General features: G+C 48.5%; 1 protein-coding gene and 1 long non-coding RNA gene across 5 annotated transcripts in view; one reads left to right on the top strand and one right to left on the bottom strand.

Annotated features, from left to right (window-relative positions):
- LOC310851404 (uncharacterized protein) overlaps positions 1-8,790 on the top strand; it is a 39,104-nt gene extending 30,314 nt beyond the window's left edge. For all 4 annotated transcript variants that reach the window (XM_083753767.1, XM_083753768.1, XM_083753766.1 and 1 more), the window contains 4 exons: positions 25-163; positions 2,742-2,847; positions 4,718-4,862; positions 6,801-8,790. In XM_083753767.1, the coding sequence (XP_083609893.1) occupies positions 25-163; positions 2,742-2,847; positions 4,718-4,862; positions 6,801-7,675 (1,265 nt within the window). In that variant the 3' untranslated portion in view covers positions 7,676-8,790. The remainder of the gene's footprint in view (positions 1-24; positions 164-2,741; positions 2,848-4,717; positions 4,863-6,800) is intronic.
- Positions 1-16,549, bottom strand: part of LOC310851820 — a 626,966-nt gene that overhangs the window by 540,867 nt on the left and 69,550 nt on the right. The gene's annotated exons all lie outside the window — the stretch shown is intronic.

Raw genomic sequence — 16,549 nt, 5'->3', positions numbered from 1 at the left:
TACACTTGTGTTCTCCCTACGCAGATCCTACGAGCCCTGCTCCTGTTTCTCCCAAAGGACCTTCCAGTCCGTTCTCCGATCTAGGGCGCCTCCCCGGAGACCCATGGAACCCGGCTGTGAAAACTCAGAGGAGAAGGAGCAGCGGCAGAAAACGCCCCCAAAGGTGGGGTTGCGAGTGGGTCTTTCCATGGGGGGCGGGAGGGAGGAGCTATGGTGGGGGCGATGTTGATGATAGGAAGACTTTGTCGTATGCAAAGATGAGGAAGTTTCCCTCCCCGCAAGCCCTGAGAAGAGGGGGAGGTGAGAATTTTCCCACTCCGTGTTTTGCTATTCTTGTAGTCTGTTGTATTTTTGTAATGTTTTGCTAGTTTTCCTGGGTTCTCTTTGGGAGGGCAAGGTACAGAGGTGGACCAATAAATATCAGCTTCAGATAGGAGGTGGGTCACATTTCACACAGGCTAAATGTGCCCCACCAGACCTCCTCATTTTGCCCAGGGGGCCATTTCCCCTAGACCAGTGTTTCCCAACCTTGGGCCTCCAGATGTTTTTGGCCTACAACTCCCATCATCCCTAGCTAGCAAGACCAGTGGTCAGGGATGATGGGTAGGCAAACTAAGGCCCGGGTGCTGGATTTGGCCCAATCGCCTTCTCAATCCGGCCCGTGGTCAGTCCGGGAATCAGCGTGTTTTTACATGAGTAGAATGTGTCCTTTTATTTAAAATGCATCTCTGGGTTATTTGTGGGGCGCAGGAATTCGTTCATCCCCCCCCCCCAAATAATATAGTCTGGCCCTCCACATGGTCTGAGGGACAGTGGACTGACCCCTTGCTGAAAAAGTTTGCTGACCTCTGCCCTAGACTACACCTACTTGCCCCATCCGTGTCTGATGTCCTGTGTGTGTTTTCAAGCAGGGATGCAGATGGGCCCTGCAGCTGGAAAGCAGGATCCGCTGGTGGGCAGAGGGCTTAATCCTGCTTGGTTTGTGAGCCCAAGCAAGTTCCCTGCAGGGAACAGGCTGACGCATCCAACCCCTGCAGAAAGCAGGATTTGAACTCCCAGCATATCAACTGATGCAGGAGGAGTTCAATCCTGCCTGGTCATCTGTGGGGTCCTTCATCTGTGGGGTCCATGTGCCAACTTTGAGAGGCGGTTGGGACCACACTGAAAGCGCATGGCTTTGCCCAAAGAATCATAGCTGTCAACCGTCCCTTATTTGGCGGGAAACTCCCTTATCCCAGCACCGTGTCCCGCTGCTGTCCCTTAAATTTCCTGGGTTTCAAAGGAAGCAGCTCCTCATGGCAGATGAAGTTGATGGACTATATGGAACTGGCGGAAATGACTGGCAGAATCCGAGACCAGGGAGAAGAGTCGGTGGAAGAAGATTGGAAAAAGTTTAAAGATTATTTACAGAAATATTGTAAAATTAATGAGTTTTAGAAAAATGTTGGAATGAAGTTATATGGCTTTAGCAGAAATGTTATAAGGAACTAGGTACAGATAGATTGTTAATGTATTAAAGGGAAAAAACAAGGTTAGAATATGTTAAGATAAATTACAGGACAGAAAACAGAGGACGATGGAAAGGAATTGATGAAACAGCTAATTGAAGTGGAATACAAAAAGGGAGGCGTGAGGAAGTCGATGAAACAAGTGGATGAAAGATAAGATTGAAAATATTGGATGTGTTTTTAATTGTTCTTGTTTTGTTTTGTTAATTCAATGTTTTATGTAGTGTTTTTGTATTGTATTATATTGTTTTGTTTAATTCTTTTTCTTTCTTTTTGTAATTCTCTTTTTGTAATCTTTAAACGCTTAATAAATATTATTTTAAAAAGAAAAGAAAACAAAGGAAGCAGCTCCTCTCCCTCCCTCCCTCCCTGCCGGCCATCCTCCTCGCGGCCGCCGAACTGAGCGTCTCTCCCTGGGGCCTCCCCTCTGCCTATCGCCGCCACCACCGCTCCCGCTATGCTGTACTGTGGCTGTGCTGCTGAAGGACCTGAATGAGATGGGCACCTGGCGCTGCCTATGAATTGCCGAGGAGCCTTGACAGGAGAGTGAGGGCAACCATAGAGAAAGCAATTCAGAGATTAGAGGAGGAGGTGGAGGTGCGGGCAGGTGTTCCAAGGGCTAACCATAGAGGGGGGAAGCAGAGAAAGGACCGCAAGCGCTTCTCCCATAGATTTGTAGTGGTAGACTAGCATAGATGGTCTGATCTGCGGGTTTACTTCTGGCGCTATTTCCCCCCCCCTTCTCTTCCTCCCGCCCCGCCTGATGGAACTGAGAGCTGCAGATGGAGCACCAGAGAAAAGATACAGAACTGTAGCAGCATCTTCGTAGCTTGGACTTCGTTTTGCGCGAAAAGTGGTTGCTGCTTGTAGTTATTTAATTGCAGTGTTTCATCAGCTGGTGTCTTGAGCAGCAACCTCTGGAAACGAACGGCTAAAAACCGGCACTGCTCTCCCAAATTATTTCTGGTCCCTTTTAACTTCGCATTTCAGCTGGTTGACTAAAATCCCTTATTTTGGCTGCTGGTCCCTTATTTTTGAGGCTGCTGGTCCCTTATTTTCAAATCTGTAAGTTGACAGCTATGCAAAGAATCCTGGGAACTGTAGAGTATCCCCTCGCAGAACTACACTTCCCAGAACTACACTTCCCACGATTCTTTGGGTGAAGTCACGTGCTTTCGATGTACATGTGACCAAAGCGTTGTGACCGCTTCGCTCTCTCCCCTTCCCTTTCAGGAAGCATTCTGCTCTGACTCCCCCCGGCCGCTCCCCAGCGCCTTTTGAGCGGAAGGACACAGGGCGCAAATCTTTGCGCATCTTCTCCCGCAACAGCAAGGATCAGGTGAGTCCTCTGGAGAGCTAGAGACCCCCGCATTCTCCAGGGCCCATCTATCCTCCTGTTTCTGTGCTTTCGTGCTTCTTGTTCCAGCCAGCAGTGGCAGCGAGTGGCTAGCAATTTGTGTGTGATAACTGGTTGTTCTTGCGGAGCTTTCCCTGACCTTCTGCTCTCCAGATGTTTTGGGATGCAAAACAATCTGGTTATCGGTCATGCTGGCTAGGACCAATGGGTGTTGCTGTCCAACAACATCTGCAGGGCACCAGAAAAATGAAATACCGTATTTTTCCGTCTATAAGACGCCCCCATGTATAAGGCTGTCTGTATATTTTTGGGGACTCAGATTTAAGAAAATGAGGGGAACATGTATCCGTGTATAAGACGCCCCCTAATTTTTGACATTATTTTTTAGGGGGGAAACCTAGTCTTATACACGGAAAAATACGGTAATTGCAAACCATGGTCAACTGTGCACCATATGTTTAAAACACTATAATGCCTCTTTAAACAGTCATGGTTTCTGAGTGCTCTCCCCAGACAACCAGCCCTGCTTTCCACATCCTTGGGCATCTTTGGCTGGTTCAATTGCATCCTCTGTCTCTGGTAATCATTCTTGCTTGCCTGGACATAGGACAGAGAGGGATGTTTGAGTCCATGCAGAAACGACTCTGCTGTATGAGGGTAAAATTTCACGTTACAGTTGGACCTTGGATCTCAAACTCCTTGGCTCCCAAACGACTGAAACCCGGAAGTGACTGTTCCGGTTTTCGAACGTTCTTTTGGAAGCTGAACGTCTGATGAGGCTTTCGCAGCTTCCGATTGGCTGCGGGAGCTTCCTGCAGCCAATCAGAAGCCACGCTTTGGTTTTGGAAGTTGAACGGACTTTCGGAACGGATTCTGTTCGACTTTGTTCTGTGCTGAGTTGAATAGGATCCAAAATGCAGCAGTCTGATTGGTCCTAGAACAATGCAGCAGTCTGATTGGTCCGCAGGAGCCACCCAATCCAGCTCCAGGTGGAAGTGAATCCACAACTTGATTGGCCTACAGGAGAATCCTGGAATTAGCCAATCACGTGCAGCCCATTGTGTAAGTAATGTATATAAAGCAGATATTTGGGGGGAGCTTTCATTCCTCCTCACCACTATGAGTTGAATAAAGAGCATGAAATCCACTCTCGACTCCGAGAATATTTCAGACTTCCTAGGTACGACTGTAGTTGTTTCACCCACTTTCGCCTCTGGACCTTCCTGCCTCTGGCATGTGGCCCCTGATGTCAGCATCGCCCCTGAACCAGTGTCACCAACTGGACTCATGCACTTCAACCCCGACTGGGCTAGGCGAGCTGGGTAGCACTTCCAGAGACCTCCAGGCCAAAGTGCTGTGGACTCACAGCTTAGAGTTGTGAGCACCGGATTCACTTCCACAATACAGTCGTCGCACAGCAGAGTATAGCAGAGTCTAGCAGTGTATACACGACTCGGAGAGCAGCTCTGTAGAATATCTTCTTTTATTCTATAACTACAACTATGATACAAAACTATATACAGAGCTGAATGAGGTCTAAGCATAAATGAATGCTGCACTGAGTGTCTGCAGCTGCTCTTAGCAGCAACCTTATCTCTACACACGATCTCTAACACTCAGTCTCTCTCTCCCTCCGACACACTGACTGACTGACTGACTTGGTGCAGGAGCTGAATAAGTAGAAAGCAGAACACTGCTCCTCCTCTCCGGAGAATCAGCAGACTTGTCAGGAGATTCTTGGATATGGGAGGGGTGAAATCTCCTCACCCGAAAGGTTGTCTGCAAGGGAATGTAGCCCTGGGGAAGTTTCCCCACCCCAGCCTCTGATTGGATCTTTTGTTTTGTCTCCTAGCAACCACTTCCTGCCTCCGCCAAAGCAGCACAACCAAACAGCGGGCTTCTGATGAAGAAGATGGAGGCCGAGGCCTTGGAAGTTCCAACATCCCAGCATAGATGGGGCTGGCTGCATTCACACAAGCTCAGAGAAAATGAGCTAGGTAGGGTCTTGCTATTCCTTGGCCTGTGGATTTTTTCCGTGCATCCAATAATAATAATAATAATAATAATAATAATAATAATAATAATAATAATAATAATAATTTATTATTTATATCCCGCCCATCTGGCTGAGTTTCCCCAGCCACTCTGGGTGGCTTCCAATCGAGTGTTAAAAACAATACAGCATTACATATTAAAAACTTCCCTAAACAGGGCTGCCTTCAGATGTCTTTTAAAGATAAGACAGCTGCTTATTTCCTTCACATCAGAAGGTAGGGCAAGAAAGAAGATTCCACCTAAACATTAGGAAGCACTTCCTGACAGTAAGAGCTGTTCGACAGTGGAATTTGCTGCCAAGGAGTGTGGTGGAGTCTCCTTCTTTGGAGGTCTTTAAGCAGAGGCTTGACAACCATATGTCAGGAGTGCTCTGATGGTGTTTCCTGCTTGGCAGGGGGTTGGACTCGATGGCCCTTGTGGTCTCTTCCAACTCTATGATTCTATGATTCTAGGGCGTTCCACAGGGTGGGAGCCACTACCGAGAAGGCCCTCTGCCTGGTTCCCTCTAACCTCACTTCTCCAATACTTAACGGGGCAAAGGAGAGGTTCAGCAAGTATCAGAGGTGAATGCCCATTTCTCCCGACCTAGGAAAGGCACAGAGTCACCCTTACAAGAGGGCCTTCTGGCAGTTCCCTCGTTGCGAGAAGCCAAGTTACAGGGAACCAGGCAGAGGGCCTTCTCAGTGGTGGCACCCGCCCTGTGGAACGCCCTCCCATCAGATGTCAAAGAGGAAAACAACTACCAGACTTTTAGAAGACATCTGAAGGCAGCCCTCTTTAGGGAAGCTTTTCATGTTTAATAGGTTATTGTATTTTAATACTTTGTTGGAAGCCGCCCAGAGTGGCTGGGGAAACCCAGCCAGATGGGCGAGGTATAAATTATTATTATTGTTATTATTATTATTATTATTATTATTATTATTATTATTATTATTATTATTAATTTATTACCTCTCTTACTGTCAGAAAGTTCTTCTTGATGTTTAGTTGGAAGCCATTGGTTCGAGTCCTACCCCTCCAGAGCAGGAGAAAACAAGCTTGTTCCCTCGTCAATGTGGCAGCCCTTGAGATATTTGAAGAACTACAATTCCCAGAACTACAATTCCCAGAGTTCCAGGGAAGAGGGATTGATACCATGGGAACCCCAACCCTAATCCTTACTAGACAGTCAAAAGCAAACCACTAAGACAGCTATAAGTGTGTATGTTGGGGTCAGTATGGTCCTTAGCTAGGCCTTGGGAGGTGATGGCACTGGCGGTGAGGCCACCTCAGCTGGGCCATTGACAACTCCCAGCCTTTGCCAACCAGGTGCCCTCCAGCTTTCGGACTACAACTCCCATCAGCACCAGCCCAGCATGGAATTGTAGTCCAAAACACCCAGAGGTTGGCCAAGGTTGCTGAAGCCCAACCAGTGCTTTTTGCCGTTTGAAAACAACCTCATTCGTTGGAGGTTTCTAAGCAGTGGTTGGACCGACATCTGCCATGGATGCTTTAGCCAAGATCCCTGCATTGCAGAGATCAGGCATAGGCAAACTCGGCCCTCCAGATGTTTTGGGACTACAACTCCCATCATCCCTAGCTAACAGGACCAGTGGTCTGGGATGATTGGAATTGTAGTCCTAAAAACATCTGGAGGGCCGAGTTTGCCTATGCCTGGACTAGATGAATCTCGGTGGTGCTTTCCAACTCAACAATTCTATGAATGTCCCGCAGGTAAAGACAACCAAATTCATTTGGTGTGAGATCTTGGGCACTTGAACTCATGTTCAGATGAGCGTGCAGAAGCTCATCTCATATTTACCGGGGGTGCCAGAGGACTCTGTACGGCTGCATGGCATTAAACACGACTCCCTCTTCTCTTGCAATGTCTTATTTTTTAGGATCTACAAGCCAGCCACCCAGCGAAAATGCTTGCGGGCCTAGCTTCACAAATCCAGAGGCCAGCGATGCTGCGGCGAGATGTAAACACAGAAATCCCTGTTTGAATGCTGTCAGCTATGCATATCAGGAGCCAGATATGGATGCCTTGGTAGCGGCGGCCGAACTGCCAGATCCTCTACCCAGACACCGCCATGTTCTACGGCGGTCGGTGAGCTGGCCCGAAGAGCTTTCGGCGAAGGCTGCCGCAGAAGACAGCGAAATGGATTTCTCTCCTGCTGTTGGCCCAGGAGCGCATCATGCCCAGAGCTTCGGCCTAGCCGAGCCAGAGCAGCCTGACATGGAAGTATTAGTGGCGGGCATGAAGCAACTGGGCATCCCCACTGTTTGTGTCACCCTGGCAGACAACTGCCCAGAGAACGGGCTCCAAAGGATGTTTCCCTCGGATCCTGGCTCCCCCAGCACTCTGGCCAACCGCTTCCGCCACCTCCCCGAGGCTCCCAAAACAGGCCTCAAGCGCCTGACCCTCAGCTTCCAGCGGGCATCACCCCAACCCGACAAAGGGTCAGAGGCCGCGAAGCTCAGCGTCCCCAAGCGCAAGGCAGGGCGCCGCTTTGGCCGGTCCGTGAGCCACGAGAGCGGCCTGCCCTTGCAGGACGGACAGGACACTGGGCACGTGGCGACAAAGGGAGCCCCTGGGCTGCCCGCCAGGAGCCCCTTGCTGTCCTTCAAGGCCTACGGGCGGCAGATCTGCATAACCCGAAAGAACATCATGATGTCCCTGGCCGGGCTGCGTGGCAAAAGGGAGGTGGCGAGGTCTCCGGACTCTGGCCTGCCGAGCCAGGATCCCCCAAGCGCCAACTGGAGCACCTGCTAGAGGGAACGAGGAGTTGGACCTATGGCGTCTCTCCCCAAATTCCCTTGGATGGTGGCAGGAATAGCCAGCCCGTGGCTGACCCAAACTCCCTGGACTTGCGGCAAAATGTGGCCAGCAGCCGGTGACCCAACGGCAGCTGGTTTTTCACCCTGGTGGGGTTAATCCTCTTCTGTACGCAGCTCCTGCAAACAACCATGAAGGTGGGTTGTCTCCACCAGAAACTATTTTCCTTTGCTTTCCCTCCTCCAGATGTTGTCGGACTACAACTCCCATCATCCCTGCCCCTCCTGGCTGTGGCTGATGGGAGTTGTAGTCCAACAACATCTGGCGGTCAAAGAGGCTTCCTATCACTGCCTTTAACAAGATCCTGGTTTTAACACCAATTCCTGTTCTCACACGGCCCATTCTGATGTCCCAAACTAATTCCCCCCCCCCTCACTGCCTGTGTGTGTTGTTTTTGCCTTTTCACCGGCTAACCTTGTGCAAAGTTTTGTATAAAACCTATTGGTTGTGAGTGTTGGAAGAGTATCTATTTAGTAACCCCCCCTCCCAAATCCACACCCTGTGCCCCCCTCCAAATCATCTACCACTAGCAGCTCTGAATTTGTATTTTATACCCGTAATTCATATTATTTTTCTCCCCCCCCCCGCCCCACCGCCCGTGGGGATCTGAATATTTGGAGGACTGGTCCTGGCACAGCAAACCGGAGCCTCAAAAATCACCGTTTAGAGTCGTAGAATTATGCTTGTTAAAATCACCGTTTGAAATCGGAAGGGCTTTTCTCCTGCAGCTGATAAGTGAAGGTGAAAGCGGGGAGTTGGGTTTGGTCCGTTTTCGCTTCCCTTAAAAATTATTGGTGGCTGGCAAAAGGGAAAAAGACTAAAAAAAGAAAATTCCTCAGTCACATATTATATTAGTTGAGTTTGCTGTCAGATGTTTGCATGTGCAGGTCCCCCAGTCGCCCTCCAGGGGGCAGTCAGGTGCTCCCCTTGTTTCCAAATATACTCTTATTATTTTAAAGAAAATCTTTTCTGATGGGTGTGTCTGCAATGCCTTGTGTACCTTTTTTCTTAATTCTAACAACACGAAATAATTAAAAGCAAGAAATACCACACGGCGGTTGTTTCTCCTAAATGACTTCTTCCTCCGTAACATGTTTTTTTTGTTTTTGTTTTTGCTTTTGCTTTTAACTTACTGACTTGCCTTTTTAATTGTCCTGTGCTTTTCATTAGTCTTTATATATATATAAAGGTAAAGGAAACCCTGACCATTAGGTCCAACTCTGGGGTTGCGGCACTCATCTCGCTTTATTGGCCGAGGGTAGCCGGCGTACAGCATCCGGGTCATGTGGCCAGCATGACTAAGCCGCTTCTGGCGAACCAGAGCAGCGCACGGAAACGCCATTTACCTTCCCGCCGGAGTGGTACCTATTTATCTACTTGCACTCTGACATGCTTTCGAACTGCTAGGTTGGCAGGAGCAGGGACCGAGCAACGGGAGCTCACCCCGTCATGGGGATTCGAACCACCGACCTTCTGATCGGCAAGTCCTAGGCTCAGTGGTTTAACCCACAGCGCCACCCGTGTCTCATATATATATATTTTAAGGGTCTAATCCATGTGTGTGTGTGTGTATTGAGGGTCTAATCCAACCATTTGGGGAATGGGAACCTGCTAAAAAGTATTGTAAAAAAACCCCCCCAAAACCAACAGGATACAGAAAATTCTGATTCTGTTAATGGCTGGTTAAGCCCCATCATCATTACTTGAAGCAAGGGGCTGAATCCCTTGGCTGCTGCAGTCTCCAAATATTTTTTAAAAAAAACACACTCTTTTTTCTTTTTAGCAGTTTTGCTGGCATCTCTCTTGGCTCAGTGTCTTAAAATCCAGCCTTCCTCGATGCAGCGTTAAGATCCAGACTCCATTTGCTCATCAACTTCACTGTCAGAATGAAAAGAGAGGTTAATTTGAGGGATGCCCTCCGGTGGTGTTTGCGGGGGGGGGGGCAAGGTGGAAGGAGGTGAGAATCTAAATTCAGTAAGTCATAAGCATCTGGAAGCAGAAAGCGGTGGAGGTTAAATTAGGTTGATTTCAGCAGAGATGGCGAAATCTGTTGCTTCTCCAAAGAAATCCATTTAACATTCTGGATCTATACAAAGCTTAAGTGTGGGACTGTATCTGCACCATACATTTAAAGCACCCCCCAAAAAATAATAATAATGGGAACTGTAGTTTTTTTAAAGGTGCAGGGGACTGTAGTTCTCTGGGGGGGGTAAACTACAGTTCCCAGGATTTATTTTTTTTTTTTGATGAGAGAAAGGTGCTTTTGATGTGTGGTGCGTACACAGCTTGGTACTGTAACTTTCTCCCGCTTTGATCCAATTTATTTGTTTTTTTGCCCTGAGACAAAGGAATGTGTTGTTGGTTTTTTAGGTACTTATGTAACTAGAACTCCGGATCCAAGTGCCGAAGACTGAAAAGTGTTTTTAATATCGACCAAAAAATATTTGGGGAGGATGGGAAATAGCAACCCTGGAAGTTTGCCTTTTTCACGCAAATTCTGCGAGGGTGGCAGAGAAGGTGAAGTTGTAGGTATTCTCAATGAATAATTTGGTGCCAGAGTGGCAAAGACAAATCCAGAATAGCTGTCTTCCTCCTTTTAGGTCTGTACCTGTTGATGCAAGCTTTGGGCTTCCACAGAATGCTTCAGCAGCCAAAGTAGAAACAAGCTTGTTTTCAGCTGGAAAACTTATTTACAAAACCTTCCCCGCCCCCTACCGGTCAGGTGACATCAGCGGCATTTTTTTTTGCTGTTTACAGTATTTGCAAAGCTATTTTTTGTTTTGTTAAGCCAAAGAAAGCAAGCTTCTTGGGGGGCCACTAGGGGGCGCATTGGAAGATGGCTGACAATACCATCTCTCCGACCCACACGGGGTACCGTATTTTTCGCCCCATAGGACGTACCGGCCCATAAGGCGCACCTAGTTTTTGGGGGGGAAATAAAGAAAAAAAATTTATTTCACCCCAAGGCGCGAGGCTGGGGCGGGGGAAGCCTGAGCTTCCCCCGACCCCAGCCCCCAGAACAGGCTGCTCTCCGCAAGCCGTGGGAGCCCTCCCGCGGCTTGCGCAGAGCTACCCGAAGCCCCGGCGCGACTGCTGAGCGCACCGGGACTTCGGGATAAGAGGCAGCGCTGCGCAAGCCGGGGGAGCCATCCTGCGGCTTGCGCAGAGCTACCCGAAGCCCCGGCATGACTGCTCAGTGCGCCGGGACTTCGGGATAAGAGGCAGCTCTGCGCAAGCTGGGGGAGCCCTCCCACGGCTTGCGCAGAGCTACCCGAAGCCCTGGCACAACTGCTGAGCGCGCCGGGGCTTTGGAATAGGAAGCAGCGCTGCGCAAGCCGGGGGAGCTCTCTCGCAGCTTGCGCAGAGCTACCCGAAGCCCCGGCGCAACCGCTCAGCGCGCAGGGGCTTCGGGATGCAGGCAGCTCTGTGCAAGCCGGGGGAGCCCGGGGGGAACTCCCGCGGGCTCCGACGGCTTGCGGATAGCTTCCTGAAGCCTGGAGAGGGAGAGGGGTCGGTGCACACTGCCCCCTCTCGCTCTCCAGGCTTCAGCAAAAGCCTGCATTCGCCCCATAGGACGCACACACATTTCCCCTTCATTTTTGGAGGGGAAAAAGTGCGTTCTATAGGGCAAAAAATACGGTAATTAAGAGGCTGTTATGGGAGTAGGCAGCCTCCCTTGTTGCCCCAAGGAAATGGGGAACACTGTCCTTGCCTGCTGTGCCCATAAATCACCCCCTAATTCAAAAGAAGGGGGTGAGGGCCCTGGGCAGAATGCCCCCGTGTGGACCTCGGCTCTCCTGGACGCTGTCTCTGATTGCGCACTAGCTGCAGCAATTTGGAATAATTAATTACTAAAGAAGCAAATGCACATATTTCTAGTGAAGAAGGGGAGTGAAATCTGCTAATTTAAGTGACCTTTGCGAAAGAAGACGATGGGCTGGAGAAACAGGAATATTTTACGATGAAGATACACCAAAGGTATGATGACAACGGGGCTGAATGGTTGGGGGGAACCTTTTTTTACTTTCCTTCTATGTGATTTACAAGAACCCCTCCTCATTAGAACCGTCGGTTGAACTGACCCAAGCAGGATGATTAAGGTCTGTGTGGAGATAAACTTTAACCAAAAGTATGCTTTATGGAGACCGAGAAGCAATAAGAACTTTTGGGAATGGCACAGCAATTAATTCAGAGTCGCCATCTTGCCAAAGGATTTATAGCCAGGAGGAGGAACGGACTTGTTTTCAGACTGCATTCCTAGTGAATCTCCTCAGAGGTTTTGAGAAAGGAGGCAGATTGGTGAAGATTAATGACGCTAAGACTGTTTTGATGTATGGAAGTGATGTTATATGGAAAACGTCTGGATATGGCTACTGGATAAAAAAAATAATATCCACGCAGGATTACAAACTATTCTAACCAGCTTGCGGAGACTATCAGAGGTCACAAAGAGAAAGGAAAAATATATGAAAATAACAACAAGAGATGTGGAAAAACAATAAGAAAGGACTGGATAGTACTGTGAACATCATAAGGTTAGATTTGTGGACATTAAAACAGCAGTAAGAAGCAAGAAGTTGATTGGATCCCTTCGGAACTTGAAATATGGGTAACCCCAACAAAAATTTAAAATTCGGCTGTGTAATTTGGAATTTATGTAATTTGGTTTGATTTGATGTGATTGGTCGGTTAATAAAAAATTATTCTAAAAAAAAAGAAAAGAAAGCAAGCTTCTTTTTTCTTAACTAAAAAGGTTATTTGCTTTTAAGTTTGCAGCAGGGCAAAGCAACCCCTGTGGTCAACAGCACAGAGGCGGTGGTTAATTTCTCGACTTCATACCGTAATTGCCAAGGCTATTAGCTGTGCATTTCTATATGGTGGTGCTTTCTGTGCATTCAGAAGCAGTTTGTGTGCATAATCTCAGAATTCCTAACAGGAGCTGCGGGGCTGAGGCTTCAGCCAAGAGGATTAAAGGACCTCATTGGGGTGTCCACCTTCTGCAGCTCAGCCAGAGTAAATAATAATAATTTATAAATAACTTATAAATAATTTATTAAAAAATTATTATTTATACCCCGCCCATCTGGCTGGGTTTCCCCAGCCACTCTGGGTGGCTTCCAACAAAAGATTAAGAATACATTAAAATGTCAGACATTAAAAACTTTCCTAAACAGGGCTGCCTTCAGATGTCTTCAAAAAGTCTGGTAGTTGTTTTTCTCTCTGAAATCTGGTGGGAGGGTGTTCCACAGGGCGGGCGCCACCACCGAGAAGGCCCTCTGCATGGTTCCCTGTAACCTCACTTCTTGCAGGGAGAGAACCGCCAGAAGGCCCTCGGAGCTGGACCTCAGTGTCTGGGCTGAATGATGGGGGTGGAGATGCTCCTTCAGGTATATTGGGCCTTTGAGGCCGTTTAGGGCTTTCAAGGTCAGCACCAACACTTTGAATTGTGCTCAGAAATGTACTGGGAGCCAATGCAGATCTCTCAGGACCGGTGTTATATGGTCTCAGCGGCCGCTCCCAGTCACCAGTCTAGCTGCCACATTCTGGATTAGTTGCAGTTTCCAGGTCACCTTCAAAGGTAGCCCCACGTAGAGCGCATTGCAGTAGTCCAAGCGGGAGATAACCAGAGCATGCACCACTCTGGCGAGACTGTCTGTGGTCAGGTAGGGTCTCAGCCTGCGTACCAGATGGAGCTGGTAGACAGTTGCCCTGGACACAGAATTGACCTGCGCCTCCATGGACAGCTGTGAGCCCAAAATGACTCCCAGTTGCCCCATTCAGAACCAGAGAGTCCCCCATAAGCAAACAGTTAAGCAATTAAAAAGCAAAACACTCCCAAAACCGATTAGCCCATTCTTAAAAACTACAATTGAAAGCATTTTCCATCCAGTGATCTTGAGCTTGCAAAGGACTGTATTCCTCAGCCGCCAAATGTAAACAGGAGTGCCTTCAGATTCCTCCTGAAAGCTGGAATGGCGGAGACAGGTGCAGCTCGCTAGGGAGGGCATTCCGCAACCAGGAAGCCACCACTTTAAAGGCCCTGCTATGGTCAGTGCTTGCTGGGCAGCCCCCGGCAATGGCACCACCACCACCAAGGCCTTGCCTACCAACTGTAGGGTCTAAAATGCTTGGTACTGTGGAAGGCGCTCTTTTAGGTACTTGGGTCCCGAATATGCTAGTACTAACACTTTGAATTGGGCCCAGTAGCTCCCTGGCAGCCTGTGCAGGGCTTTCAAGGTTCTGGGCATCCCCAAATTCGGCTCTCCAGATGTTTTAGGACTACAATTCCCATCATCCCTGACCACTGGTCCTGTCAGCTAGGGATGATGGGAGTTGTAGTACCAAAACATCTGGAGGGCTGAGTTTGGGGATGCCTGATCTGCGCAATGTTGGTCCTTTAACAACCCAGCAGCCACATCTTGTGCTATTTACATGCTAGGCTTATATACTCTACCACCGACCTACGACCCTCCTCTCCCCACACCCTAGTTGCTGCTGTGGCGAAATAGCTCAGCCAGTAGAGCAGTGTTTTTCAACCTTTTTTGGGCAAAGGCACACTTGTTTCATGAAAAAAATCACGAGGCACACCACCATTAGAAAATGTTTAATATTTTTTTCTTTAATGGCAAACAAAAACGTTGCGGACCGTTCTCTGCTCAGCGGGGATCGATCCACTGATCCCCCCTGAGCCGGTGGATTACAGCTCCGTCTCCGCACTGTGTGCGGAGAGGGAGATGTCAGAGCCCCGCTGCTCTCTATGGGGAATCGGATGAGAGCGGACCGATCCCATCCGATCTGATCCCCACCCAGGGCGGATGGAAAATAGGGTGGACATAGTCCTGCCTAGTGGGCGAAAAGTTGACATTTTTTTTAAAAATCTTTCGAATTTTTGAATTTTTCCCACGGCACACCAGGCAACACCTCGCGGTACACTAGTGTGCTGCGGAACAGTGGTTGAAAAACACTGCAGTAGAGCACAAGACTCTTGATCCCAGGGCTGTGTGTTTGAGACCTACACTGGCTCCCAGTACGTTTCCAAGCACAATTCAAAGTGTTGGTGCTGACCTTTAAAGCCCTAAACGGCCTCTTAATGACTGCAATAGGTCTTACAGGAAAAAGCAAGGGGAGAGAAGGTGAAAAATGGCTTTGTCATGTATAATGAGATATTATTGTCATGTATAATGAGATAAGACCTATTGCAGTCATTAAGAGTCGTCAACAGGCCCATCACAGCTATCTGCCAATCACCCATTCCCACCACCCTTCTGAGTAATACCCCTCCCCACCTTCTCACTATATAGAAGGGTCTGGAAACTTCTATTTCAGTGTATCTGAAGAAGTGTGCATGCACACGAAAGCTCATACCAAGAACTAACTTAGTTGGTCTTTAAGGTGCTACTGGAAGGAATTTTTAATGTTTAATAGGTTATTGTATTTTCGTGTTCTGTTGGAAGCCGCCCAGAGTGGCTGGGGAAACCCAGCCAGATGGGCGGGGTATAAATTATTATTATTATTATTATTATTATTGGGCAAAAAGCTTCCAGCATTGCAGGGGGTTAGACTAGTACGTGACGCTATTTCTCCCTTCCAATTCTACGATTCTGTGTTTCCTAGCATCAATCCTACTTTAAACGGATCTCTGTTGCAGATCGCTTCCCCCCATCAATGCCCTGTTGCTTTGGTCTGTGTTTATATCTGCCACCTGCATGACTGTGCAGAAATGGACCATTTTTCTTCTGCTTGTCTTTCTGTCTCATCTGGCTTGGCTAAGCGGTGTTTGTTACTAGTCTTTGCAAACATCTCTCTCTCCCCCCCCCCTCTGCTTTTTTCACCTCCAGAACTGGTTTCACCTTCAGGCTTTTCCCTGCTTCCCCACATACACCTTCTTCAGCAGTGAGAAATGAAGGACTGCCAGCTGCTTGGAATTTTAGCAGCCTGTCTGGAATTTTCTCTTCCTGGCGCTGAGCCAGGAACCAGAAGCCTATATATATATAAAAGCCAGCTTAGAAAATGTGTGGTCACTTTTATCTCCTTACTCTCTGAAAGATGCAGACAGGTTAGGGCTTCAAAAATAAAAGTACTGTATGTCCCCCCCACCCTCTCTACAATGCTGGTGGCTGTGTGTCCTTAAGTTAATTATTTAAGGAAGGAAGGGGGGATCCTATCCTCTTTCCTTGAAAGTATGAGAAATGCAATTCTTTTACAGAATGAAGAATCACAGAACTGTAGAGTTGGAAGGGACAGTGGCGTAGCGTGGGTTATCAGCACCCGGGGCAAGGCAAGTAATTTGCGCCCCCTAACCCATGGATTTGCGCCCCCTAACCCGTGGATTTCCCTAACCCCCAGATGTTGCGCCCGGTGCGGACGGCCCCCCCCGCACCCCTAACGCTACGCCGCTGGGAAGGGACCCCAAGGGTCATCTAGCCCAACCCCCCTTGCAAAACAGGATTCATGGCTAAATAATCTCTGACAGATGGCCAGCCTCATCCACTGTTTAAGGAGTGTGCGCCACCTTCTGAGATGGTCCATTCCACCGTCAAACAGCTCTTGCTGTCAGAATACAGCTCAGACCAGTATTAGACAACCTCCAGCATCAGATTCCCAGTTTATTTTGCAAATGAGCCACTAGAATGATAAATGGTTTTATTACCTAGTAATACAGAGCCAAAAGGGATGCGGGTGGCACTGTGGGTTAAACCACAGAGCCTAGGACTTGCTGATCAGAAGGTCGGCGGTTCGAATCCCCGCGACGGGGTGAGCTCCCATTGCTCGGTCCCTGCTCCTGCCCACCTAGCAGTTCGAAAGCACGTC

Source organism: Podarcis gaigeae (assembly GCF_964106915.1).
Source record: "Podarcis gaigeae genome assembly, chromosome: 8".
NCBI lineage: Eukaryota > Metazoa > Chordata > Lepidosauria > Squamata > Lacertidae > Podarcis > Podarcis gaigeae.
Note: the sequence above shows the minus strand (reverse complement) of the source record. Positions and strands in the feature narration are given on the sequence as shown.